The 26,313-nt window shown below is 41.1% G+C and overlaps 1 protein-coding gene across 1 annotated transcript in view; it reads right to left on the bottom strand.

The window, feature by feature from the left end:
* Positions 1-398: 398 nt before the first annotated feature.
* Positions 399-26,313, bottom strand: part of GPAT3 (glycerol-3-phosphate acyltransferase 3) — a 36,451-nt gene continuing 10,536 nt past the window's right edge. Inside the window, exons 2-12 of the mRNA XM_058193373.1 lie at positions 23,839-23,905; positions 21,291-21,561; positions 15,537-15,611; positions 14,438-14,527; positions 13,391-13,484; positions 9,157-9,272; positions 6,638-6,693; positions 5,184-5,269; positions 3,622-3,750; positions 3,112-3,191; positions 399-1,414 (exon numbers count right to left, since the gene is read on the bottom strand). Of these exons, the coding sequence (XP_058049356.1) occupies positions 1,294-1,414; positions 3,112-3,191; positions 3,622-3,750; positions 5,184-5,269; positions 6,638-6,693; positions 9,157-9,272; positions 13,391-13,484; positions 14,438-14,527; positions 15,537-15,611; positions 21,291-21,561; positions 23,839-23,905 (1,185 nt within the window). The 3' untranslated portion in view covers positions 399-1,293. The remainder of the gene's footprint in view (positions 1,415-3,111; positions 3,192-3,621; positions 3,751-5,183; positions 5,270-6,637; positions 6,694-9,156; positions 9,273-13,390; positions 13,485-14,437; positions 14,528-15,536; positions 15,612-21,290; positions 21,562-23,838; positions 23,906-26,313) is intronic.

Genomic DNA, 26,313 nt, shown 5'->3' with positions numbered 1-26,313 from the left:
ACTGGAATATCATTGAATTTCCAGTTCAGTTTGTATCCAGCAGTCTCCAGATATCCAGATAAGCAGAAGCACACATGCCACTCAACTACCCAAAAAGTGGTTTATTTATCAAAAATCAAAACAGTGGGGCAGAAAAGGCAGGGAAGAGAGACATAAATACAGACAAGAGATAAAAAAAGAAGACAATCACAACAATCTACAGTATCGTTATCTATAGACCAAAGAGCACAGAATTTTTCAGAGCCATTAGAAACAACAACATGGACCATACAAAGGGAGTAGCTTTTGATTATTCGAGATTTAACCTGTTTACAGATAGTGCCATTTCATTGTTTTTGACCCCTACGGATACCACTGGTTGTAAGTCATCAGTCCCATTCCCCCCACCCACCCACCCCGTACACACTAACTTTTTGTACAAACACATAAGCTCAATCCTAGGGAAAGAAAAAGTTACTGCTAGTTAGAAATATAGAATTTATTTCAATGTACAGTAAGGCAACAAGTCATATTTCCCATACAGTAAGTGACAAATATACATCAAGGCTGCCAACACAATCCAGGAAAGAAAAGCATTGTATTCAATATTTCTTTTGACTGATATTGCATGTGTGTAGGTATATTTTATCCATCTTTTAATATTTTACTATCAAGGGAGCAGACAGATCTGCATGCAGCCTGGAGCTTGTTACCCCCCCTCCCCGTTTTCTCTTTAGGCAAGATGAAAAACAAAGAATTGTTCAGTTTTAGAAGCATCTTTTGAAAAACAGCTACGGAGAGGGAATTCTAAGTTTCTCACTGCAACTCCCAAGGGCCCCCTTAATTATTCCTACGATTTATTCCTTCCCACAAACATTTCATTAACAATGCCAGCAACAAAAACACAACTCAGCAAAATGACTTTGGAAATGTAGGACCATCTATTCAAACAAAAAACACAACAGCCCAGTGTAGCTAGGGAGGACTATTTGTTCAAACATTCTCTAATCACTTAAAAGATAGAGCCATTATTTGTACAATTAAATAACGTGATTTTTAAAATCGTTACATACATTCCCTTTGGGCAAGAACTGCACCCATTTTAGCCACTGGGATTTTTTGATTCTGCTTCAAGCTGGTTTTCCAGGCACCAAGAGTGCAATTCACTGGTGACCATCAGAAAAGAAAGAACAACCCTTGTTTGTTTTTTTTCTTCTTTTTTTGAACTGCCCACACTTGAAGTTTTCTTATTTATTTACTACATGGGGGTAAAAAAATCCACCCTTTCTGACAGTGAACATCTGCTGAGAGAGTTCAGCCCGAGTTGTTTGTGCCATTTGACGGTGTTCCGTTTCCTATTATCACCTTGCTGTAGTTTTTCTGTTCCTCTTCCTTAAAAATTTCCTTCACTTTGGCTCTTTTCAATCCTCCGTCCCTTAAAAGAACAAAAGGGAAAAGCAATGAAATACAGTTACAATACGCTATTAAGGACGTTCGATTGGTGTCACAACTCTATGAAGAAGGGAAGTCTAGCTAAGATGGTGATCATCCATCTCCAGGTTAGTCACCTCTGTACGAGTCTGCTGCTATTATTATTATTATTTTTTTATGCCTGAGGAGTGTTCAGTAACTGCAATTATTGCAAAATGGCTTTCTAGTATGCTTAGGCTACTGAGATTAGTGGCATATAAATTAGGCAATAAATAGATGGATGAAAGATAGTTGGATGATAAATAGATGGACGATAGGCAGATGAATAGATACATGGATGATAGGCAGATGAATAGATACATGGATGATAGCCAGATGAATAGATGGATGGACGGACAGATTGACGGTGGATGGGTGGGAGAGGCAGACAGACATGGATTTGTCCCATTTTATGACCTTTCTTGATACAGTTGTTAAGTTAGTAACATGGTTGTTAAGTGAATCTGGCTTCCCCAATGACTTTATCGCAAAGTCGTAAAATGTGATCATATGATCTCAGGACACATGCAACTGTCATGAATATATACCAGTTGTCAAGGGTCCGAATTTTGACATGGCCATAGAGAAGTTACAGCGGTCATAAGTGTGAAAAATGGTCATGTCAGTTTATTCAGTGCTGTTGTAACTCTGAATAGTAACCAAACAAATGGTTTTAAGTTGAGGACTACCTGTACAGTAAAGTCCTGCTTTACCAGACCATACAGTCAGAGGAGCTGTCTGGTTTTCCACAAAGTCCAGTAAACATGGAATTACTTTGTTTACATCAATATGATATCATTATTGAAACTTTAGGAGCCATGATGGAGCAGAGGTTAGAATGCATTATTGCAGGCTGACTCTGCCCATTGCCAACAGTTCAATCCTGACTGGCTCAAGGCTGACTCAGCCTTGTATCCTTCAGAGGTTGGTAAAATGAGGACCCAGATTGTTGGAGGCACTGTGCTGACTCTGCAAACCACGTAGTGCTATTGCGCCATCTAAATGCTATTGCAATCATTTGTATAATAATGCAACTTGAAATTGCCTAATATGGCAAATTTCACTTAAAAATCTTAAATGCCTTATTCAGACTGCAAGTCTGTTATTCTGAATAAAAATGCTGTGCTTTATACCTAAAATTCACTAAATGTGAATGTTAAATCAAGGTTTCTTATAAAGAGAATGACACGGAAAATACAAAGTTTCTTAACTGTTTTTAAGTCTCGTTCAGATCTCTAGATTAATATCCTTCCATCTGTAAGCAATCTTGAATTAAGATCTCTCATTTTACATCCTCCAAAGCATCTCTAGATTATTCTACTGAACTCAAAAATGGTCAATTTATGATACAGAAATATTGTTTGCTGGGTTAAAGTAAAGTTGGGTATGTACTGTATATATTATGTATCTGTGTTTCTAAATTTCTAACACTGAGAATTGTAGCCAAACCCACAAATGATTGGAGGGCAGAGGGAGATTTGCATGAAAAGTTTGACCCCATCCTTCTACTGGTGTAATTATCATTACTGTCCCAAGATCAAAAATGTTTTTTTTAAACAGTAAACTTGATCTACAAAAAGCTGTTCAACCCAGAATAAGGGAATCGCTTCTTCTCTAAAACTTCTTTGCTTTCCATTAAAACAGCAAAATCTTTTTCCTTACCAGGGTAATTCGGTAAGGCCTCCTTGGAGAGCAATTGCAGATTTTACCCGGTTGGCAAATTCAACAGCATCTTCTCCTTCCTGTATATAAATGAACAAAAGAAGATATGAATCCAATCATTGATACGATAGCCAGAAGGTAATTCCGTAGCCAAGAGGCCTCTGGTGGCTCAGGCTGGTAAGACAGTCTGTTATAAACACAGCTGCTTGCAAATACTGCAGGTTCAAGTCCCACCAGGGCCAAGGTTGACTCAGCCTTCCATCCTTTATAAGGTAGGTAAAATGAGGACCCAGATTGTTGGGGGCAATAAGTTGACTTTGTATATAATATACAGATGGATGAAGACTATTGCTAACATAGTGTAAGCCGCCCTGAGTCTTCGGAGAAGGGTGGGATATAAATGCAAATTAAAAAAAAGAGGAAGTAGAGCTCCGAAAGCAGAGAAGATGGGTCAGCCTCAGAAGTTGTGGTGACCCTCAAAGAGAGTCAAACAACAGAAATGGGACATACCTTTCTTGTCACGGGTGGCAGGTACCACACCTGGCACACAATGGCCCAGCTAGTCATGATTCGCAGGAGGTAACTCACGATGTTATACTTGCTGCTGTTCCAGAAGGCATCACCAAACCGTGGGTCATACTGCAACAGAAAGGAGAGCTGGAAGGGTCATCCGTATACTCAATGCTATCATACAAGGAGCTGCTTCAGAACATGTCCACCAACACATGACAACTACCACAGAAGCGTCCGAACTGTGTGCTTGAGAAATAAATAATTGAGGGGTCTTTGGTGCTCTGTGAGCTTGGTTGTTTTCTTGCAGACGCTTCATTACCCGAACTAGTAACATCATCAGTGCTAGCAAAAGAAAGAGGTTTGCTCTTATTTTCTATTCCAGTGGTTTTGCCCTGTTCCTTGAACCTCCAAGACCATTCCCACCAACACTGACAAGGTAAGCCTTAGAATAGTGACCTTTTAAGAACCAAGTGCCCAAACTGGAATGTGCATACATGCGCGTGCACGCTGGAGCATCGGAAACACAAAGACCAGCTGGCCAGTGCACATGCCTGTTTTGAGGGCATTTTAGACTGGTTTCAGGCCGTTTTTGGGGTCATTTCAGGCCAAAAAATGCCATGAAAAACGCCATGAAAATGCTCCAGAAAACGGCCTGAAAACACACCTGAAAACGGCCTGAAAACACACCTGAAAACACTCCGGAAAATGGCTCTTTTCAGGCGCTCCAATGCCCATGAAGATCAGCTGGCTGGTGCTCATGCCTGTTTTTTGCCCGTTTTCAGGCCGTTTTGGGGGCATTTTCAGGCCGTTTTTCAGCCCGAAAAATGGCCCAAAAATGGCAGAAAGCCCGAAAAACAGCTTGGAAAACGGCCTGTTTTTGGCCATTTTTCAGGCCGTTTTCAGGCTGTTTTCTGGCGCTCCAGAGCTCGCAAGGACCAGCTGGCCAGTGTGCATCCTTGTTTTTTGGCCATACGCACCAGAAACCAGAAGAGCACCTGGCAACAGAGCTCATGCCCTCTGGCACACGTGCCACAGGTTCACCATCACGGCCATAGAATATAAATGAGATCGATTTGGCCCATAAGAAGCCATGCATTCCTGGTGCGATAGGTAGATGTAACAGGAGAGAGGCAGTTTAAAAAAAAAAACACCATGTAGGCAGGTAGACCAGAGGAAGAAATGAACTCCAAAGAAAAACTAAGTCTACTGTGATTGGCTACAATAACAGAATAATAGAATAACGGAATAACAGTCTGATTGTGCAGTACCTCTTCCTCCTCCCTACATTTCAATGAATTAAGGAGATAGCATCTAAACCAGGGGTCTCCAACCTTGGCAACTTTGAGACTTGTGGACTTCAACTCCCAGAATTCCTCAGCCAGCAAAGCCAAAGGGATTCTGGGAGTTGAAGTCCACAAGTCTCAAAGTTGCCAAGGTTGGAGACCCCTGGTCTAAGCCACACCCAAACTTTATCTGAACGTTCTGGACTTTAAAAATGTTTTATCCCTCAGCCTGGTACCTTTTCATCAAGGTACCTTTTCCTAATTCTCTTCACATACCTTGATTGCTACAGGATAGATGGTGGCACCTATTTCAAAGCTCCCCTTTTTGAACATCATAACTGAAGTGTTGTTTATGCAGGTGCCTGGACAAAAGAGAGAGAGAGAGACAGAGAAACAGGTGCTTCCTTTCAGAATATATGTAAATAATTAATAGTATGATCTGAGACCGTTTCTCTCATGATGGGCGTGCGAGCTCAGCTCCGGCACTCAGGCACGTGCCAGTCAGCTGATTTTCGGGCCTTCTGGACCCACCAGAAGTAGAGAAACAGACTGTTTCCTCCCTCTGGAAGGCCTTGGGGTGGGGGTGGGGAAGGCCTGTTTTTCTCTCTCACCTGGCTCCATAACCTTTCTAGGAGTCTGGGGAGGGGAAAAACGGCTGGAAGTTGGCAAACAGGCCGTTTCTGGCCTCTGGAGGGCTTCTGGGGGGGGTGGGGAAGGCTGTTTTCGCCCTCCCTAGACTCCTAGACAGGCTCTGGAGCCAGGTGAGAGAGAAAAACGGGCCTACCGGGCCATCACATGCCAGGAGAGGGGGGAGATCATGTGTGCATGCAGGGGACAGGGCGCATAGAATCATGGGTGTAGGCATGTGCGCGCCCGATATCCCGGACCCCCCTTCCTGGCATGTGAAGGTTAGGCATCACTGCTCTAGACCATTACTATGTGGGTGGGAGGGAGGGAGGGAGGGAGGGAGGGAGGGAGAGAGGGAGGAAGGGAGAGAGGGAGGGAGGGAGGGAGGGAGGGAGGGAGGGAGGGAGGAAGGAAGGAAGGAAGGAAGGAAGGAAGGAAGGAAGGAAGGAAGGAAGGAAGGAAGGAAGGAAGGAAGGAAGTTGCATGCATTTGAATCCCTTAGTTTGAAATTCTCCATACCTTTACATGAACTTCTAAACTGAACTCACGCTGACCTGCCAACATCCAGTCAAGAGACAGCAATCACAAGACCAAATATGCTACGACTAAGATGCTGAATTAAGTCCTCGTAGTTGGTATCAATTTTTGTCCTCCTTTTTTTTTTGCTTGTATCTTTTCAACTCATCGTTTTTATTGTTTCCTAGTATGATTTGATTGCTTATTAGTATCTATGACGATCACTAAGTGTTGTATCATATGATTCTTGACAAATATATTTTTTATTTATGTACACTGAGAACGTATGCACCAAAGACAAATTCCTTGTGTGTCCAATCACACTTGGCCAATGAAGAATTCTATTCTATTCTATTTTGTGAAAAACGGACAGATTAACAAATGTTTTAATTTTAATTCATTTGATATCCTTTCCTCTAAAAAGCTGCAAATGTTCCCCTCTCCCAATCTTTTGTTTCCCAAAAGCACGAGTGATCGCATAACATTTCGGCGTGTGTATGAAGGAGAAAAATCATTCACCCGGACTTGATTATAAACAACCAACCACAAGTGGAGGAGAAATGTACATTCTGGTCTTTGTATTTTACCTTCTGGAAAAATAAGGATAGGCAATTTGTCCTTGTTAGAAATGTGTTCCTTTAGTCTAAAAAAAAAAAAAAAAAGCGAGAAATATATTAGGCATTCCCTGAGAATACAGAAGAGATTTTCATAATTGATTCAATTTACAATATGAGAGGATTCATTCAGGTTTTAAAGTAGGCAACAATAAAAGTTTTAGTGATAGGAGGAGATGCCCAGCCAAGATGAAGCCACCAAAGGCTCATTTTTTAGGACACAGTCAAAGTCAGAATGCTGTGAACATGCCAGGGTCTTCAACCTAGTACTTGTCTGGTTTTAAATCATATTTTAAATCATTTTTTAGGACACAGTCAAAGTCAGAATGCTGTGAACATGCCAGGGTCTTCAACCTAGTACTTGTCTGGTTTTAAATCATATATCCCATCAAGCTGGCTGTGCTGATGGGAATTGTAGTCTAAAACCTCCTGAACCCACTTACAAGTTCTAAACCCTAAGTTAAAACTTGCTTATGTCCCCGTGAAGCAAAAGGAAGGTATATATTCGGTAATCTAATTCTATAGTCCTGTTTATTTCTTGTCTTCCTGCCATCTTTCAAAGGATAATACATTATAGAAAAAAGGCTTTTGTAATAGCCATTGTACATAAAGAAACTGCAACTGAGATTTTTTCCGCAGAGTGTTTGGATGTGGTTTAAAACAGTCAAACCCCTTTCCCTAACTTTCAATTTTTTCTGAATGAATGACACAAGAAACGTTTTCCAGTGCCTTGTATCCAATCAGAGACCCCAGCCCGCTCCAATTTCTTCTTCCTGCCTTTCCATTTCCATACAAGGCGGAGAGAATGCAAGCTACAAAATGTTATACAACATATAACCCTTCATTTGGGAGATTAATATAGTTCCTGAAGTATAACCAGGATGAGAACAAGGGTAGCAATTACAATATTAGAGGCAAAGAGATGAGGCTGCTGTTTAGCCAAGAAACAGGATGAGAAATCAGAACAACAGAGTTGAAAGGGACCTTGGAGGTCTTCTAGTCTAACCCCCTGCTCAAGCAGGAAACCCATCTCAGACAAATTGATTTTCTTGAAAACCTCCAGTGATGGAGCATCCACAACTTCTGGAGGCAAGTCACTACACTGATTAATTTTTCTCACTGTCAGGAAATTTCTCTTTATTTCAAGGTTGGAACTCTCTTTGATTAGTTTCCATCTTGTTGTTCTGCCTTCAGGTGCTTTGGAGAATAGGTTCACTTGCTCTTCTCTGTGGCAACCCTTTAGATATTGGGAGACTATCATGGTACCCCTAGACCTTGTTTTCATTAAACTAGACCCAATTCCTAAACCCAAATAAACAAAGACTTATACCCAATCATTAGTCATATGTTTTAGCCTCCATTCAAATTGCACAGTGCACAATGCACTCAGTGCACAGTGCACTCAGGGTCCTTGAGTGGCGCAGGCTGCTAAACAGCCTGTTATTAACAACAGCTGCCTGCAATTATTGCAGGTTCAAGTCCCACCAGGCCCAAGGTTGACTCAGCCTTCCATCCTTTATAAGGTAGGTAAAATGAGGACCCAGATTGTTGGGGGCAATAAGTTGACTTTGTATACAAATATACAAATAGGATGAAGACTATTGCTTAACATAGTGTAAGCAGCCCTGAGTCTTCGGAGAACGGCGGGGTATAAATGTAAAAAAAAACAACAACAGCAACATATGTGCAATGAGATTGGTTGAGCTCTCTCAGGGCACCCCCCACCTCCAACACAATATAACTCACAGTAAAGACAGAAAATCCCTAACCCAATAAATCAGGGGTCTCCAACCTTGACAACTTTAAGACTTGTGGACTTCAACTCCCAGAGTTCCTCAGCCAGCTGGCTGAGGACCTCTGGGAGTTGAACTCCACAAGTCTTAAAGTTGTCAAGGTTGGAGACCCCTGCAATAAATCATATTAACAAAACAGTCTTATTCTTATTGCACCAGTGTGAACATGTTACACATTGTGCCAGCCTTGCAATCCATCATACTACATAGTTATGATGTTATTTCTCTATTCCATTCATTTTGTTAGCCTTTCAAAATGGGCAATCTCACATGTCCTTCATAACCTTTCACTGGGCTTCCATAGAACGTTTTTTGAGATTGACTAATTCAGGAACGCGGTGGCTCAGTGGCTAAAACACTGAGCTTGTCAATCAGAAGGTCGGCAGTTCAGCGGTTCAAATCCCTAGTGCCGCGTAACGGGGAAAGCTCCCGTTACTTGTCCCAGCTTCTGCCAACCTAGCAGTTCGAAAGCTCATAAAAAATGCAAGTAGAAAAATAGGGACCACCTTTGGCGTTCCGTGAGACTTTGACATTTAGTCATGCCGGCCACATGGCCATGGAGACGTCTTCGGACAGTGCTGGCTCTTCAGCTTTGAAACGGAGATGAGCGCCGCCCCCTAGAGTCAGGGAGGACTAGCACGCATGTGCGGGGGAATCTTTACCTTTACTTGGAGGGGTGGGTGGGGAGAGGACTCTTACCTTTTTGTAACCAGATGGCGATCTTTCATTTCCGAACGCTCAAACCAGACGTGAGGAGAGGCCTTAACTGTGGCTCTTTGAATGATACCCATCAAACCTCCATGAGCCTGTCCAACCTGGAAATTCATCCATACCAAACGAAAAAAAAAGGAACAAATAAATAAAAAAGGCAATTAAATAGCACAAGTTTCTTCAACCACTGCATTACAGGTAGTCTTCAATTTGCAAGCATTCATTTAGTCACCGTACAAAGTTAGAACACTGAAAAAAGTGACTTTTGATCATTTTTCATACTTAAAACCATCGCAGCCTCGCCATGGTCACGTGATCAAATTTGGATGCTTGGCAACTGGCATGTATTCATGACAGTTGCAATGTCCCGGAATCATGAGATCACTTTTTGTGACCATCTCAAAAGCAAATTCAATAGGGAAACCAGATTCACTTAACAATTGTATTACTAATTTAACAACTGCAGTGATTCACTTAGGAACCCCCTGGTTACAAAGGTCATAAAATGAAGCAAAACTCACTTAATAACTATCTTGCTTAGCAACAGAAATTTTGAGCTCAATTGTTTGTGGTCGTAAGTTGAGAACTGCCTGTATATACTTGAAGGCAGCCAATTTGGAGTAAGTCAAAATATTTGGAGCTGCCTCATCTGGGAAGCTCTGGAGACTACACACAGGATCGTTGTTGTGGAAAAAATAGGAGGCAGGAAGATTAGGTGTTTCGTCACCTTGAGTTGAAGTGTGTGTGTGTTTGTTCATTTAATGACCGTTTCAAGTTACAATGGCACTGAAAAAATGGGAAAAGCTGGATTCGCTGTGCAACTGCAGGGATTCATTGAACAACCGTAGCAAAACAAGTCATAACTTCAGGCACAATTCAACAATTGCCTTACATAGCAATGGAGATTATGGTCCCAATTCAATTCAATTCAAACCTTTATTGTCAATGTGCAACATGTGTACACAAAGTGGTATAATTTATATCATTGTTACACTTCCTTTACATAATTTCTCTTTTCCCCAAATTTTCATCTCAATTCAGGGTAAGAAATTCTGCACAATTTTTGGAAACCAGAAAATGATTAAGAGATGTCCATTTTCGATTAAGTTTGCAGGGACAAAAAAGGAGAGGCGTGGCCAGCGTTGCAGCAGGAAGGCATGGATCCCGGTGCTCCGGCGAAAACGCCGATATCCCAGTCGATTTGGGGGTCCTCAATGGACCATAGCTGTCCTGTAGAGACAGCGAAGAAGGGAGGCACTGGCCGGTGTGAACAGGGAAACTGCAAATTCCCTGGAGCGCCGGCATTAGCCTCCAACCCAGCGGCGAGGGAAGACAGCCATTAGGAGCTGTCAAAAGTTGGTGCGGCCACACAAAAGACTTGAGCAGGAGCGGTGATTGAACGGAGTATTGTTACCGGGTGAATGATTGGCCAATTCATAGGTAAGAAGAAAATCTTTTAAAGCTGAAAAGAAGTTTCAACTTAAAATTAGCAGCTAATTGGCACACGGAAATTTAAAGTGAAGGAAAATAAAAAGCGAAGAGGAATTCTGAGACTAAAGCCCTAAAAGAAATAACTTTCCATCTGGATTTAAAATCGGATTTGGAAGAAATTAAAAATAATCAAAGGAGAAGAAAATTGAGGAAAAGCATCTTTTATGAACAAAAGGACTTAATTGAGGAAGACGAAGTAATTATCTTTGTGGATTAATAAGTGACGTTTTGTTGCCGGGGATTTGTGAATTGGAGAGAGACATCGGCTACAGGAAAGAATAGGATCGCATTGCTTAGGCTACTGTGGGAAACATCTGGAGGAGTGTTTAAACAGCTGCAGTACAACTTCGAAAAAGGAGTGGGAAGATCAAAGATTTAAATTGGAATGGCTTAAAGAAACTCAGCTAGCTCAGCCACAGTTGTGTCAGACGCCGAGAGAAGAAACAAGCCAACTTGGTTTTCTTTTCCAACAGTGGCTTCGTTTATTGGGTCTGCTACAAACCGGGTCTCAGGAATAGTCGAGGTCTTTCTGTACAAAGTCAGTGCTGAGAGCTTCTGCCTCTCAGCCCCTTTTAAACATCCCACGCTGCTCATGCCCCGCCTTGTAGCTGAACTGCTCAGTTGATTGGACGCCCAACCGCTCTCTCCCTCCTCGTCTGACAGCCTCAGCTGCCACATCATCTGCCAAATCCCAGAACTAAAGTAGCTCTTCGTGACACCCAGCCCTCATCTTCCTCTATCCCAGCCGCCAGTGTGATGGTCCCCTCCCGATGCTTTCCAAACGCAGATCCCTGCACCCCTCAAACAAGTCCTCAATAATTCATCCTTTTGGACCTTTGATTAGGGGCTGCTCCCATGATCCAGACCCCTGTAGCATCATGTGACAAGCCAGAGCTGGGTTCGACAGAAACATCTGAACTGGACATTATTTGGAAATAGAAAAGAAAAAAAAAGAGAGAATATTTGGACTTGAATTTGAACTATATATAAGTTAAAATAATCAACTTAAAAATCCTTTCTCTCCTTAAATTGAAAATATGGAGAGTTGGGAGGATGAGTATGAGGAATTAAGGGAATTCTTCAAATGGTGCGAGAATCATTTAAGGCAAATAAAGAAGCAGAGAAGTGGCTAAAAAGTAAAAAAAAAGGATGAAGAAATTATGAGGGAGAAGCAAGAGGAACAAGAATACAAGCTGAAAAGGAAATAATTGAAGATAAAACTTAGATGATTACATTAGGATTGACAGTGATAGAATAAAATGGAGAGGGGGAAGGATATTTCAAAAAAGAAAAAAGAAAAGAAGGAAATGGGAAAAGATTGAGGGGGAAAATTAAAAGAGTAAAAAAAATAGATTACACTAGGAGTGACAGTGGCAAACTAAAGAGAAGAGGTGGAAATGGGGAAAGATTGAGGGGTAAAATCAAGAGAGTAAAAATTAGAGAAAGGAGGTGGAAAGGAAGATACAAGTAAGAGAAAAAGAAGAAGATAAGAGAATGGGAGAAAGGGAGAAAAATATTAAGAAATGGAATTTTGGAGAGACCAAAAGAAAATGGTTAAAAGGAGTAGAAAAATGAATAGCAGAAAAGAAATTAAAATAGTTGTAGAAATTTTAGGTAAAATGTAAATTAGAAGAAATATACAGATTATTGTAAAAGGGAAGTTAGAAAGGATGAAATGAAGTGTATGTAAGAAGCAAAAAAGAAGAAATATGCTGTTTAATGCAAAATGGAGAAGTAGATGAAATGTGAAAGATATAATGGGATATATGTTTTACTGTCTGAGAATGCATGGAATTAAAGAGAATAATAGTGGATGGTAAAGAAATATATTTTAAATATAGAAAATAAAGAAATTAATTGAAATTAAGATATAAAACTGAAAAGAAGTAAAAAGAGGAAGAAGTATATTGTTTAAAAAAAATAGTCCAGCAGATGAAATGTGAAAGACAGTATGGTTTATAAATGTAAACAATTGAAAATGAGATGTAAAATGGAATAAAATTGAAATGTTAGTAAAGGATGTATCCTACTGGAAGAGAAAAATAATTATTGAACTGTGAATAAGAATTTAAAGAAAACAAGAGGTGGAAGGTTGTATTAATTAAAAGGTTGTAAGGTAAAAATCGAATAAGATGAAGACAATGTCAATAATTAAAAAATATATATGGGAATTCTGAGAAATATACTCAATAAATGGGAAAATCGGGGTTGTCTGGACACCATAGTGAAAAATATTGAAATGAAAATGAATACAGCAACAGAGAGCGATAAGGAGAGAGATGGAAAGGGAAAAGGAGGGGGAGAGAAAGAAGAAAGGGAAGAGGAGAGGAAGAAAGGGAGAGGAAATAAGAGTAGGAGAGAAGGTTAGATAGGGAGGAAGAATGGAGGAGGGGGAGAAAGGAAGGGGAAGTAGAAAAGGTGTAGGAGAGAAGAGAAGAAAGTAGGAAGGAGAAAAGAAGGGAGAGAGAGGAAGGAGAAGGAGAAGAAAGATTGCTGTAAAATGGAAAAGATGAAATGGAAGAAAGACAACCCCGAACATGTTTGAATATATCAGGATAAAAATTGAAATAGCTAATTGTAACTAAGTAAAATATATTTGGATATGTTAAGTTGTATAAAATACGATATGACCAATACTGTGTTCATAAAGTATGTGTGTGTATGGGTGGGGGGGATAAAAAAATCAATAAAAACTTGTTTTTTAAAAAATTCTCAAGTTAGTGTGACATACCATTGCGTAACAGCCATCATTTGTCAAGATTATAACATCTATCGGAGATGTGTGATTGGCTACACAAATTCCACCTTTCTGGGGTCGGTTCTCCCTGCAATGACAGGACGTGTGACTCATAACATTGTCGTAAAACAGCCATCCCATAATTCCTCTATATTTGAGGATTCCACTGCTATTGCTCATTTAAAAGAAAAAAGCATGAGTCCCCCCCAAAATGCAATGCAAGCGTCGTCCCCCCCGCACATGCACCCCGCACCCCACGCATGCGCGCCCCACCCCCCCATGCCCCGTTTTGGCTTCCAGGTTGGTGCAGGCGGCCTTCCAGGCCCAAAACAACGGGGCCGTGCACACAAACCCCCAAAATGCAATGCAACCGCCCCTACACATGCGCCCAGGCGCGCGTGCACGCACGGAGATGGACGGGGGCAACGGCTGGCCTCCCTGCAGAGAGGGCTCTGCCTCCTGCCTGTGGCATGCGTGCCATAGGTTCACCATCACGGTCATTGAGGAAGGAAAAAGGATTTAATTATTAGATTTATTTTATCCCACGTTTATTACTTTATAAGTAATTCAAGGCAGTGACCATATCTAGTATTCCTTCCTCTTCCCCTTTTCCCCACAACAGTTACCCTGTGAGGTCAACTGGACTAAGAGAGTGACAGGCCCACAGTCACCCAGATGGCTTTCACGCCTAGAACTCACCATCTCCTTCCAATTGGTCCAAAGTCCAAAGTTGCACTTTCATGCCTTATATGTGGGACTAGAACTCCCAGTCTCCTGGTGATTGCCCAGTCACCCAGTCAGCTCTCATGCCTAAGGCAGGACTAGAACTCTCGGTCTTCTGGTGATTGCCCACAGTCACCCAGTCAGCTCTCATGCCTAAGGCAAGACTAAAACTCCCAGTCTCGTGATTTCTAGGCCAGCACCTTAACTAGGATCCCTCGGCTATACTAATTCAATCCAATTTGCATAATCTGTTGGCTGGGTTTAATTCAACAACAGAGCAAGAGAGTTTAGTTACAGCGCCCACACACTTCCACTCACCTGTTGTGATAACGAATGCTTCCTGAGAGTGCCCTGACAAGGATTCGGCAGCAGGTGAGATGGACAAGATCACTCAGCCAGTCTTTGGTTCTGCAAAACAGAACATCGAGAGGAACAGGTTTGGAAATCTCTTCCATCAGCGGATTCTCCAAAACACAAATTAAGTTTACCTCCTAAATAACAAGGGAGGAACCCCGATCTATCCACTATTAGATCAGAAGGACAGCCCAGGCCTGAAAGAATCCTAAAAAAGCAGGGAGGGGTGTCCAACGTGGCAGCTTTAAGACCTGTGGAATTGGATTCTCCAGCCAGTCAACAATGAAAGAAAGAAATCAAACAATACAGGTAAGTCCTCCTTAACAAGAGAAATTTGGATCAGAAATTCCATCGCTAAGCAATATGGTCATAAGGTTGCCATTACAGATAATCTTAACTTTCAATAGCAATAGCACTTTATATACTTGCCTCATAGTGCTTTACAGCACTCTCTAAGAGGTTTACAGAGTCAGCCTATTGCTGCCAAGAATCTGGGTCCTCATTTTATCGACCTCAGAAGGATGCAAGGCTGAGTCAACTTTGAGCCTGGTGAGATTCAAACTGCCAAATTGCAGTCAGACGGCAGTCAGCAGAAGTAGCCTGCAGTACTGCACTCTAACCACTGCACCACTGTGGCTCATACAACCATTCGTTCAGTGACCATTCAAAGTTACAAGGACTCTAAAAAGATGACTTACAACCACACAACTGCACATGACTGTTGCAGAATTCCTATGGTCATGTGATCAGAATTTGGGTGTTTGGCAATCGGCATGTATTTACGATGGTTGCAGTGGCCTGAGGTCAAGTGATTTTCATTTGCAACCTTCCAAGTGTCCTTCCAACAAGGAAAGTCAACGACGGAGGTAAAAATTTGCTTAACGACCACGAGAATCACCTAATAATTGCAGGTAAATTGCTTAACAAACATGGCAAAAAAAAAAAGGCTATAAAATCAGGTGCATTTCACTTAACAACCACTTTGCTTAGCATCAGAACATTCTGGTCGTAAATCGAGGACTACTTGTATATAAATACATGAACGAAAAGCAGACCTACTTACTGTCCATTTGGCAGCTGTCCTACCAAGGTAGTCCCAACAATCATGGACACGATCCCAATGGCTGCCAAGGTAATTCTGGGGGGAAAAAAAACCAGAAGAAAATGAAAAATCCAAATGAGATTGGTGCATTTTCTGTTCTGGCGTACCCTCTTTAGTAACTTTTTTTTAAGCAATCTCGTGATCTCGTTTATTATATTCAGCCTAATAATATATAAACATATATATGTTTTCTGAGGTTCTGCGGGTGTTTGTATGTAGGTCTTTGGTTATTTGGGTTTTCTCCCACGTAAAATTGGAAGTGTCTTGGCGACGTTTCGACGAAGTCTCATCCGTCATCTTCAGGCTGGTGTTTACAGCTTTGTGCTCTCCTATTACATTAATATGTTTACTACATCAGGGTTTTTGGAGATCCCCTATCCAGGGATAGGTGAACAATTCCATCAAGGAGGCTGGTAAAGAGCATTTAAAAAGAAGCTTTGTGGACACTGAAGGTTTGTCTTTCATTTCTTTTTTCTTTTCTTTTGGTACCTTTGAGTCAGTCTTGACAATGTTATTCCAAAAGGATTTGCTGTTGTGTTCTTCCCAAGGCTGAGGGAGAATGATTGGCTCAAGGTCAACCAGCTGGCTTTGACCAGAAGGCAGAACTAGAACCCACAGTTTCCCTGTTTCTAGCCTGATGCCTTAACCACTACATCAAACTATTTCTTGTCTTTCTATGAATGCCAGGTTTCAGTGCAATTATTCAGAGCCTTTATTCCAAAAGCTCAGCAAGCAATTAGCAGCATCCTATGGAAATTAGGGGAATGCCTAATTAGACAACACCTACAAAACATTCTTTACATTCTTTAATTTTAATTAGGCTCATTAGCATCCTATTTTTAATGACTTGTTATTCTGGATACAATTTTGCCTGCTTTGATCTGCTTGCTGCTTAGCCAGTCAAAGGGATACACTCAAAAGGGTGCTTTTTTTTTTCCAATTCAGAAAACCCTAAAATTAAGAATAATCATCTAAATCACAGAGTTTCAAGGGGGGGGTTTCTAGGGAGCCCTAGAAACCATCTTTTTCTTTGGATCTTAAAGGCTGCCATCCTGGGCTCCCCCAGGAGCCGTTCAAGCAACTGCGAAGTCAAACAAAATACTTTAAAATTTCTCAGTTTTAATTTCTAATACAGAAAGTATCAATGGATAAAACAAAGCCGTTTGGGGCACTCAGTCATTCTTAAGAATGTATAGCCTTGGCAACTTAAAGTCTTGTGAACTCCCAGAATCGGCTGGGGAATTCTAGGAGTTAAAGTCCATAGGTCTTAAAAGTAGCCAAGGTTGGACACACACACACACACTCACCCCGATGTAAAGGATCCTGCAGTCAAAATCTTTGACATTCAGTAATCTAAATCCATGACTGTTTTAGCTTTAAGCTTATTCTGCCCCAGAAATATAATAAGCTGGAAAAAGCCAGCTTATTATATAAGCAGCCTTTTCAATACCTGACAAGCCATTATAAAAAATTAGAAATCGTTAACACAAAGGCTTTCTCATGAGAATTATGCAATCTGAACTTTTATGTTATGACCACAATGTTTGCATTTTGTAAATATAGGGAGAGCCAGGCTGTGCAAATGGCAAGATGCCGATTCAAATACTCACAACTGTGCTGATGTATACAACGCAATCAGGCGTGGCATATCTGTAAAACTGTTAGCTGTGACATAAACACACCAGCAGAAGTTTTAACTATTTCTCTAAAGGCATTCTAAAGGTGTGTTCTTCGAATGCGTCAGCTTGTAGAGGAGATGGGCGGCATAGGAATTTAATACATAATATTAATAAAATAATGTGTTCAATAGACATGGAAGTGGGCTAAATTAGCAAAAGATGATCTATAAAGGAAGAAGAATGAAATGAGCATGAAATGCTAGAAAACACAGGTAGTCCTTGACTTAAAACAGTTCATTTAGTGATCGTTCAAGGTTACTGTACAACACCACTAAAAAAAGTGACTTATGACCTTTCTTTCACACTTTCACAGAAAAAATAATTGCTACCAACTTGCCTTCCATTGAGGACCTGTATACTGCACGAATCAAGAAGAGGGCCGTGAAAATATTTGCAGATCCCTCGCATCCTGGACATAAACTGTTTCAACTCCTACCCTCAAAACGACGCTATAGAGCACTGCACACCAGAACAACTAGACACAAGAACAGTTTTTTCCCGAAGGCCATCACTCTGCTAAACAAATAATCCCCTCAACACTGTCAGACTATTTACTGAATCTGCACTACTATTAATCGTTTCATAGTTCCCATCACCAATCTCTTTCCACTTATGACTGTATGCCTATAACTTGTTGCTGGCAATCCTTATGATTTTATATTGATATATTGATCATCAATTGTGTTGTAAATGTTGTACCTTGATGAACGTATCTTTTCTTTTATGTACACTGAGAGCATATGCACCAAGACAAATTCCTTGTGTGTCCAATCACACTTGGCCAATAAAAAAAAATAAAAAAATTATGAACATTGCAGCATCCCCATGGACACATGATCAAAATTTAGACGCTTGGCAAGTGACTCACATTTATGACGGTTGCAATGTCCCAGGATCATGTGATTCCCCTTTTGCAACCTTCCGGCAAGCAAAGTCAATGGGGAGGCCAGATTCACTTAACAACCGTGTTACTAACTTAACAACTGCAGTGATTCACTTAACAACTGTGGCAAGAAAGGTTGCAAAATGGGACAAACTTCACTTAACAAATGTCTCACTTAGCGACATAAACTTTGGGCTCAATTGTGGTCATAAGGACTACCGGTATTCAGTACTAGGTAACAGCATGCTATTATATATGGTGTAAATATTCAGCAAACCCAAGCAGTGAAATATTTGACATGGACATTTTAACTGTGGTTTTATATTGCCGTAAGCTACCATGAGGCTTTCAGACTTGGCAGTCTACCAATTTAAACAATAGTCTTTCTGATGGTTCACTTCAACAAGAGATGATATAGAAACTGCCTTTGTTGGATTTAAAAATTGTATTTGATCAGTTCACAGAACTTCAAATATTAGAAACGTGAAAGTGTGAGTTACAACACACACACACACCCCAAAGATGGTTCACTTCTGATATATATACATGTTGGCTAATATCAGCATTCCTTCACCCATTTCAAGTCAAACAAGCTTAGAGGAAAAAAAGCAAATCACATCCACCTGGCACACATAAAACTATGGATCTATGATAAGAAAAACAGAGTGTCAAGGCTCAGGTTGTAGTTAAACTAGGAGTCTCCAAGCTTGGCAACTTTAAGATTTGTGGACTTCAAGTCCCAGAATTCCTCAGCCAACCATGCTTAAGTTGCCCTTAAGCATGGAGACCCCTGTACAGGTAGTCCTCGACTTAAAATCACAATTGAGCCCAACGTTTTCGTTACTAAGCAACAGTTTACGACTTTTCTTGCCACAGTTGTTAAGTGAATCACTGCAGCTGTTACATTAGTAATACAGTTGTTAAGTGAATCTGACTCCCCATTGACTTTTCTTGTCAGAAGGTCACAAAAGGTGGTTTACTACATGATCCCCGGGACACTGCAACGGTCATAAATATGAATCCATTGCCAAGTGTCTGAATTTTGATCACTTGACCATGGGAATGGCTGCAGTGGTCATTAAGGGTGAAAATGGTCGTAAATCACTTTTTTCAATGCCATTGTAATTTTGAACGGTCAGTATGTGAACCATTGTAAATCAAGGACTACATGTATAAAATCCAGTGGTAGTCAACCTGGTCCCTACTGCCCATTAGTGGGTGTTCCAGTTTTCATGGTGGGCGGCAGGGGTTTTCTCTGATACTGAAGCACTTTTTTTAATTTAATTGACTTTTTAAAAAAATTTCATAGCATTATTTAAAAACATTTTCATTAGGTTTTCATAAAATTCCCCGTGACAATTTAAATTTCTGAAAATATACTATTTGTATCGCCCGCGCATAAATTTAGTTCACATTATGTAAGTGAAACTAAATGGCGCTAGAGTGCGACTACAAACAATAGAGCCTCGTCCCAGAATAGCTCGCGCATCTCCCCCCACACCACCTAGCAGTAACAGACAAGCAGAGCTGGTAGCCGGCGCCCCTCCCAAACCCAATCCACGATGCGTGAGAGGCATGCGCTGACGACGATACATGACGCATTACTGTGGAACCAGTGGGCGGTTAGAAAATTTTACTACTAACAGAGATACAAAAGTAGGCGGTAGGTATAAAAAGGTTGACCGCCCCTGTATAAAATGCAACTATTGAGGGGTGTAAAACTCGATTTCATTGAGGGCCGCATCGGGGTTGTATTTGACCTCAGGGGGCTGGGGTGGGTGTGGCCAGGGTGCACATGGCCAGCTTGATGTCACTTGTGTTGGGAGGCGCCTGCGGTGGCCTGAGTATTCTGCCAGCGAAAACGGGCTCCTGAGCTCCATTTTTGGCTGTGACAGCCTTCAGCAACCCTCTGCCAGCAAAAACTGAGATTGGGAACCCGTTTTTGCTGGCAGAGGCACTGCGAGCCGGTCCTTCGCTGTTTCCACAGTGGCGTTGTGTTGTGTTGTGTGTGTGTAAAGTGTGAAAGTTGGTTTTTGAGCTTTTTGTGGCTATGTAAGGTTCCTGCTTGTTGCAGAGACCATTTTTGGGTGAAGTGCAGCTGCTTTTACATTGTGTGTGAGTCAGTTGTGTTGTGTGTGTGTATGTGTAAAGTGTGAAAGTTGGTTTTTGGTACCTCTTATTGTTTTGTGTACTTTATTTTTATTATTTATTGTTATTGGCCACGCCCACCTGACCATCAAGCCACACCCACCAATTAAGCCATGCCCACAAAACTGGTAGGTGAAAATTTTTAGATTTCACCCATCCTATATTAAAGGTGCCAAATGAGGAAATAGCTTGTGAGTTACATCCGGAGCATCACAAACCCTGCAACATTTGGTTTCTGGGGTGGTATATTTTGGCAAGTCTTGAAACTGAACATATGTTTTGTGTGCAAAAGATCTCTGGTGTATTCTCTATGAAACGATCGTTATCTACCTTCAGACCAGGTGGAGAATGTCACTGTAAAAGAGACCAGCATTTAAAAGGAGATCATCCATAAAAAGTCACAAAGATGTCACATATATCATAACATCATCACACAAATGAGTATACAGGTAAGTTCTTGACCTGTAACCACAAATGAAAACAGAATTTTCACTGTAAGTCATAGTGGTTGTACGTTGAGTCATCACATGACCAGATCCAATTTGACAACAGTCCGAAGTCAAGTCATGCAGTTGTTATAAATGCAAACCCAGCTTAACCAATGGTGTTGGGTTTTGGGGTTGTTGGGTTTTTTTGCTGGAAACTGGCAAAAAAATGTCACAAAATGTGATCACTGTGGGATGATGCAACAGGTTGTAGATACAAGCCAATTGCCATGCACCCAAATTGCGATCAAGTGACAATTAATATAGTGTTACGGTCGTAAGTTCGAATTTGGGTCGTAATACTTTTTCATGGGCTGTTAATTTGAACTATTGTTAAATGAACGGTCTTAAACCGAGGACTACCTGCAATGCTGCACTTTGCATCCATTGTATCTCGATTCATGTCATTTGCATGACAGCACAATGAGGCATGAATGCTTGCCCTTCCCCTGCAGATGCTGAAGGACCAACAGTCAATTTGTCTAAAACTATTCCCTATAATGGTACCAGCTCGACTTACCGAAGAGGAAGCAAGAAACAGTAACGCATAAAGACTCCGATAACCCACACAATCGTCAGTCGTAAACTGATATAATGGAAGTTGACATTGGTCCTGGTGAGGAGGTTCCAGGAAACCAGCTCCTCTGATGTGAATCTTTGGGTGACTTCATCTTCCACAATGGCTTCGAAGCCCTTCTTAGAAAAATAAAAGACGTCAGAGAGCTCAAAGTCTCTGCAGCCATTGCCAGCCATCTCCTTCTCCATGGTGGTTGGCTCTCTCTGAATGATAACTTCAGAATAAGGGAAAAGAGAAGGAGAACACAGCTGAATGAGGAAGTAAAATTAGACAAAGGCAAAAACAATGCATAATACATATCCAGGGAACAACTGGTGTCACTTTCATTGATGCAGATAGTCCTCGATTTAGGACCACAATTGAGTCCCAAATTTATGTGGAGACATTTGTTAAGCAAGTTTTGCCCCCTTTTACAACTTTTCCTGACACAGTTGCTAAGTAAATCATTGCAATTTTTGTCACACGGTTAAGTGAATCTGCTTTGTCCCCATTGGCTTTGCTTGTCAGGTCGCAAAAGGGGATCACATGATCCCAGGACACAGCAATCATCATAAATGCGAGCCAGTTGCCAGAATTTTGATCATGTGACTACAGGGATACTGGCCATGGTCATAAGTGTGAAAAATGGTCGTATGTCACTTTTTTCAGTGATGTTGTGACTTTGAATGGTCACTAAATGGTGTTGTAAATCGAGGATTACCTGTACTCTAACAGAAGACAAATCCCAGTGAATACAGAGAAGAGGCTGTTGTGGTGGCCTCAAAGAACAGTTGCTATTGATATGGGAAGCCTCTGACATCTGGTTTGAGTTGACTCAACATTGATAAATTATGTAAACCAGGTTCTTGAGATAATATGCTAAAGAAGACGAGTGACATTGCTGGAGGATGAGTCATTACCCCAGAGGTCACACAATTCACAATGAGAAGTGGGGCAGGTTGTAGACAAAGATACCAGGAAAGTATCAATTACTTTACTGTTTAGGCCTGTGAGAGGGAGATAAGAAAGAAAAAATACCACCAAAACGAAATGTAAACTAATAGCTGATACTATGGACAACCTTCTCAGCATCTAGATTTGGCTGTCCTGAAAAGCTCCCAGATTCTTAGCAATTTGTGGTTTACAGGTAGCATCCGACTTACGACCACAACTGAGCTCAAAATTTCCATTGCCAAGCGAAACAGTCGTTAATTTTGCCCCATTTTACAATCTTTCTCCCCACACTTTTTAAGTGAATCACTGCAGTTGTTAAGTTAGTAACACAGCTGTTAAGTGATTCTGGCTTCCCTATTGTCTTTGCTTGTCAGAAGGTTGCAAAGGGGATCACATGACTATAGGAAACTGTGACCGTCATAAATATGAGTCCGTTGCCAAGTGTCCGTATTTTGATCACATGACTATGGGGATGTTGCAATGGTTGTAAGCATGAAAGCTGTTGTAATTTCAAATGGGCGGTAAAGGAACTGGGGTACCTGTACTACTTTTTCATTACCAGGGGTATGCTAATTTTTTGCTTCCTGTATTAAGCTAGCCAAGCTGGAAATGATGTTTCTCGATTTGCATGAATTTCAAGCAACATTTCCAATTCCTTAACAGTTCCTGTAAGAGCATAATTACTTTCCCAATTTCAACTATGGCCTACTTCTTAGTCACATGACATATCTAAAATGCTGTGCCTTATTTCAACATCTAGATAAAAAGAAGCTATTTTAGGCAATTATAGATAGGGACAAAGTGATAAATAGTAAATATACTATATATTAACAAAAAAATACTGGAGTAGGATTCACATATTAATGCAGAAGATTCTTAAATATAAAGATAAAACGAGAAGCTTTTCTTTTAGCCCTAATGGATAAAAAAACTTGAAAAAATGTGGAACTTTGAACTTAAATAGGCTGACATCAGCAAGAAGGCTTTTATGCACAAAAAAGATGCTTTAATTAAAATTTTTATTTTTTATTTTAAAAGCTAATTAAAAATGAAAAGATGCTTTAAATTCCACAATACATAATTGGCTGCAAAAGCTGATGGAATGAGTGGAGATGGCTAAATGAAGTGCTTTAATTAAAGAAAAGATTACAACTGACTTGGTTCCTACTTGGAAATTGCTTCTTGAGGCGGAAAAAAATGACTTTGGCCGTTGGAAGATTTGTGAACTTCTTCCACACATCTGCGTAATGTGTGGTGGCTGCGGAATTCTGGGAGTTGAAGTCCACACATCTTCCAGTAGCCAAGTTGAAAAACACCACTCTAAAGCAGGGGTCTCCAACCTTGGCAACTTTAAGCCTGGTGGACTTCAATTCCCAAAATTCCTCAGCCAGCAAAGCTTGAAGTTACCAAGGTTGGAGACCCCTGCTCTAAAGCATTTCTCAGATCTTTATGTCTCTGAGCTACAAAAAAAACACTACGTTAACCGACATTCAGGATAATTCCTTCAGATTATTATTATACCGTTATCTAGAATTTAAAGCTGTAATAAGCAACTTACCACTTGAACTATAGGATATTAGTTTCTTTTCTCTTCGGATTCCTTTCTGAATTCGCAGTGTGGCCCACTATTTGGAAAAAGGGAGAAATCAGAGACCAGCTTTTAAAGAAGTCTACATGCACCCCTGCATTATTTTTTTTTCCATTTACCCTCTGAACACATCTATTATTTTTTTTAACTGGCTTAGACAGTTTTTGGAGCCAATTATTTGCCCTGAAGATTGTATCCATTTTCATTTTTAAAAATACTTCTATTTTAAAATATGGGTAGCCCTCCAATTACAACCACAACTGAGCTCAAAATTTCCACTGCTAAGCAAGACAGTTGTTAAGTGAATTCTGCCCCATTTTACAACCGTTCTTGCCACAGTTGTTAAGTGAATCACTACAGTTGTTAAGTTAGTAACAGGGTTAAGGCTAGAAAAAACAGGAGTCTGTTTCATATCAGGGAATCCCAAACTTTTTGCTTGGGGCACATCTGGAATGTGACAACCTGTTCTGGGAGCTCTGGCAAACCAGATACTACAGTCTTCACTCATTCAGAAAGCAGCTGCTGTAGGGACATTTAACTTGTTACAATTGTACCTGAATGCTATCAGCCACCTGTGCTATTCTTGTTTCTGGCCAGACAGTCCAACAAAGCATTGGGCAACAGCCACACATGAAGCTGATGGACTTCAGAAGCATTCCTGGATGCTAGAGGCTTTTTTGCAGCATGTCATCTCCCTACTTTTTAAATAAAAACATGTTCATGGAAAAAGATCAGGTAAGGCAAATATTGCCTAGGAAAGTGTCTATAGTATCAACTAGGCAACCTTAGTACCACCCAGACCACCTCAGCACAGGTAGCATGACAGCATTGCCAAGAATTACGTCTTCTTGCTATAAAAAAGCACAATGTAAGGAATTTAGTCTCTGATGCCACTAGACCTGTAATGGCGAACCTATGGCACGTGTGCCACAGGTGGCACGCGTAGCCATATCAGTGGGCACGTGAGCCAGCTAATTTTCAGGCCTTCTGGGCCCACCAGAAATAGGGAAACAGGCTGTTTCCTGCTTCTGGAAGGCCTCAGGGGTGGTGGGGAAAGCTCATTTTTTGTTGTCCCCAAACTCCAGAGCCTTTCTAGGAGTCTGGGGTGGGCGAAAATGGCCTTTGCCACCCCTCACCCCCCAAAAGCCCTCCAGAGGCCAGGAACGGCCCGTTTGCCAACTTCCGGTCGCATAGAATTATGAGTGTGGGCATGCGTGCGTGTGACCCCCCGAAGCCCTCCCCCTCCTGGCATGCAATGGCGAAAAGGTTAACTATCACTGCACTAGACTCTCATATAAATTTAATAAATAAATATCAGCCTGTCATTGTTAACAGTATAGGTAGTTTCGAATTGCAATCATTTATTTGCTCAGAGACCATTCGAAGTTAACAGTGGCATTGACCAAGTGACTTATGACCGTTTTTTATAGTTACAACATCTTCCTAATCATGTGATCAAAATTTAGATGTTAGGCAATTGGCATGTATTCATAACCATTGCAGTGTCCCGGGGTCATGTTTTGCGACCTGTTCAGCCAACGTCTGATAAATAAAGTCAATGTGGAAGCCACATTCATTTAACAACCTGTGTTATTAACTTAACAACTGCAGTGATTCACATAACAATTGTGGCAAGAAAGGTCATAAAATGGAGCAAAACTCACTTAACAATTGTTTCGCTTAGGAACATTAATTTTGGGGTCAACTGCGATCATAAACTGAGGACTACCTGTACCAAGAACTGCAACTCTAAGCTCCATTGAGTTTAACTAAACACACGGCCCAGTTCACAACAACTTATTGAGTGAATTATGACTAAGCAATATATTGAACCAGATTATTAAACACTTGACAGGAGAGGCACTGTGGAATTAATACAACTCCTTGTATCAGGGGTGGGCAACTATGGGTGGCTCAGGAATTCTGGGAGTTGAAGTCCACAGGTTGTAAATTTATCAGTTACCTACTCCGGCCCTATATTCTTCTTCTGAGTTATTATCAGTGTCATGTCTCCAGCATAGAGTTTGTGTAGCTATATACTGTTGTTCTCTGGCATGTGTTAAGTTGAGCCCCATATAGTGGCCAGGGACAATCTTTCTTTGTTTAGAATAGGGATCTCCAACCATGGAAACTTTAAGACTTGTCCACAAGTCCACAAGTTGCCAAGGTTGGAGACCCCTAATTTAGGACATTGGCTTTGGTAGCATTTTTTAAGCCAGACTCAATTTTGTAACATTCTGAGCTAACAGAAACATCTAGAACAAGGGCGTCAATCAAAGTCAAGGCCCGGGGGCTGGATCCAGCCTGCTGGGTGCTTAGATCTGGCCTTTGGGGCCACCCTGGAAACAAAGAAGGACCGGCCCGCAGTGCCGCTGCCAGCAAAAACGGAGCTTGGGAAGGCTGTGGACGGCCCTCCAGAGCTCCCTTTTCACTGGCAGAGGATTG

Source organism: Ahaetulla prasina, chromosome 8, assembly GCF_028640845.1.
Source record: "Ahaetulla prasina isolate Xishuangbanna chromosome 8, ASM2864084v1, whole genome shotgun sequence".
Lineage (NCBI taxonomy): Eukaryota > Metazoa > Chordata > Lepidosauria > Squamata > Colubridae > Ahaetulla > Ahaetulla prasina.
Note: the sequence above shows the minus strand (reverse complement) of the source record. Positions and strands in the feature narration are given on the sequence as shown.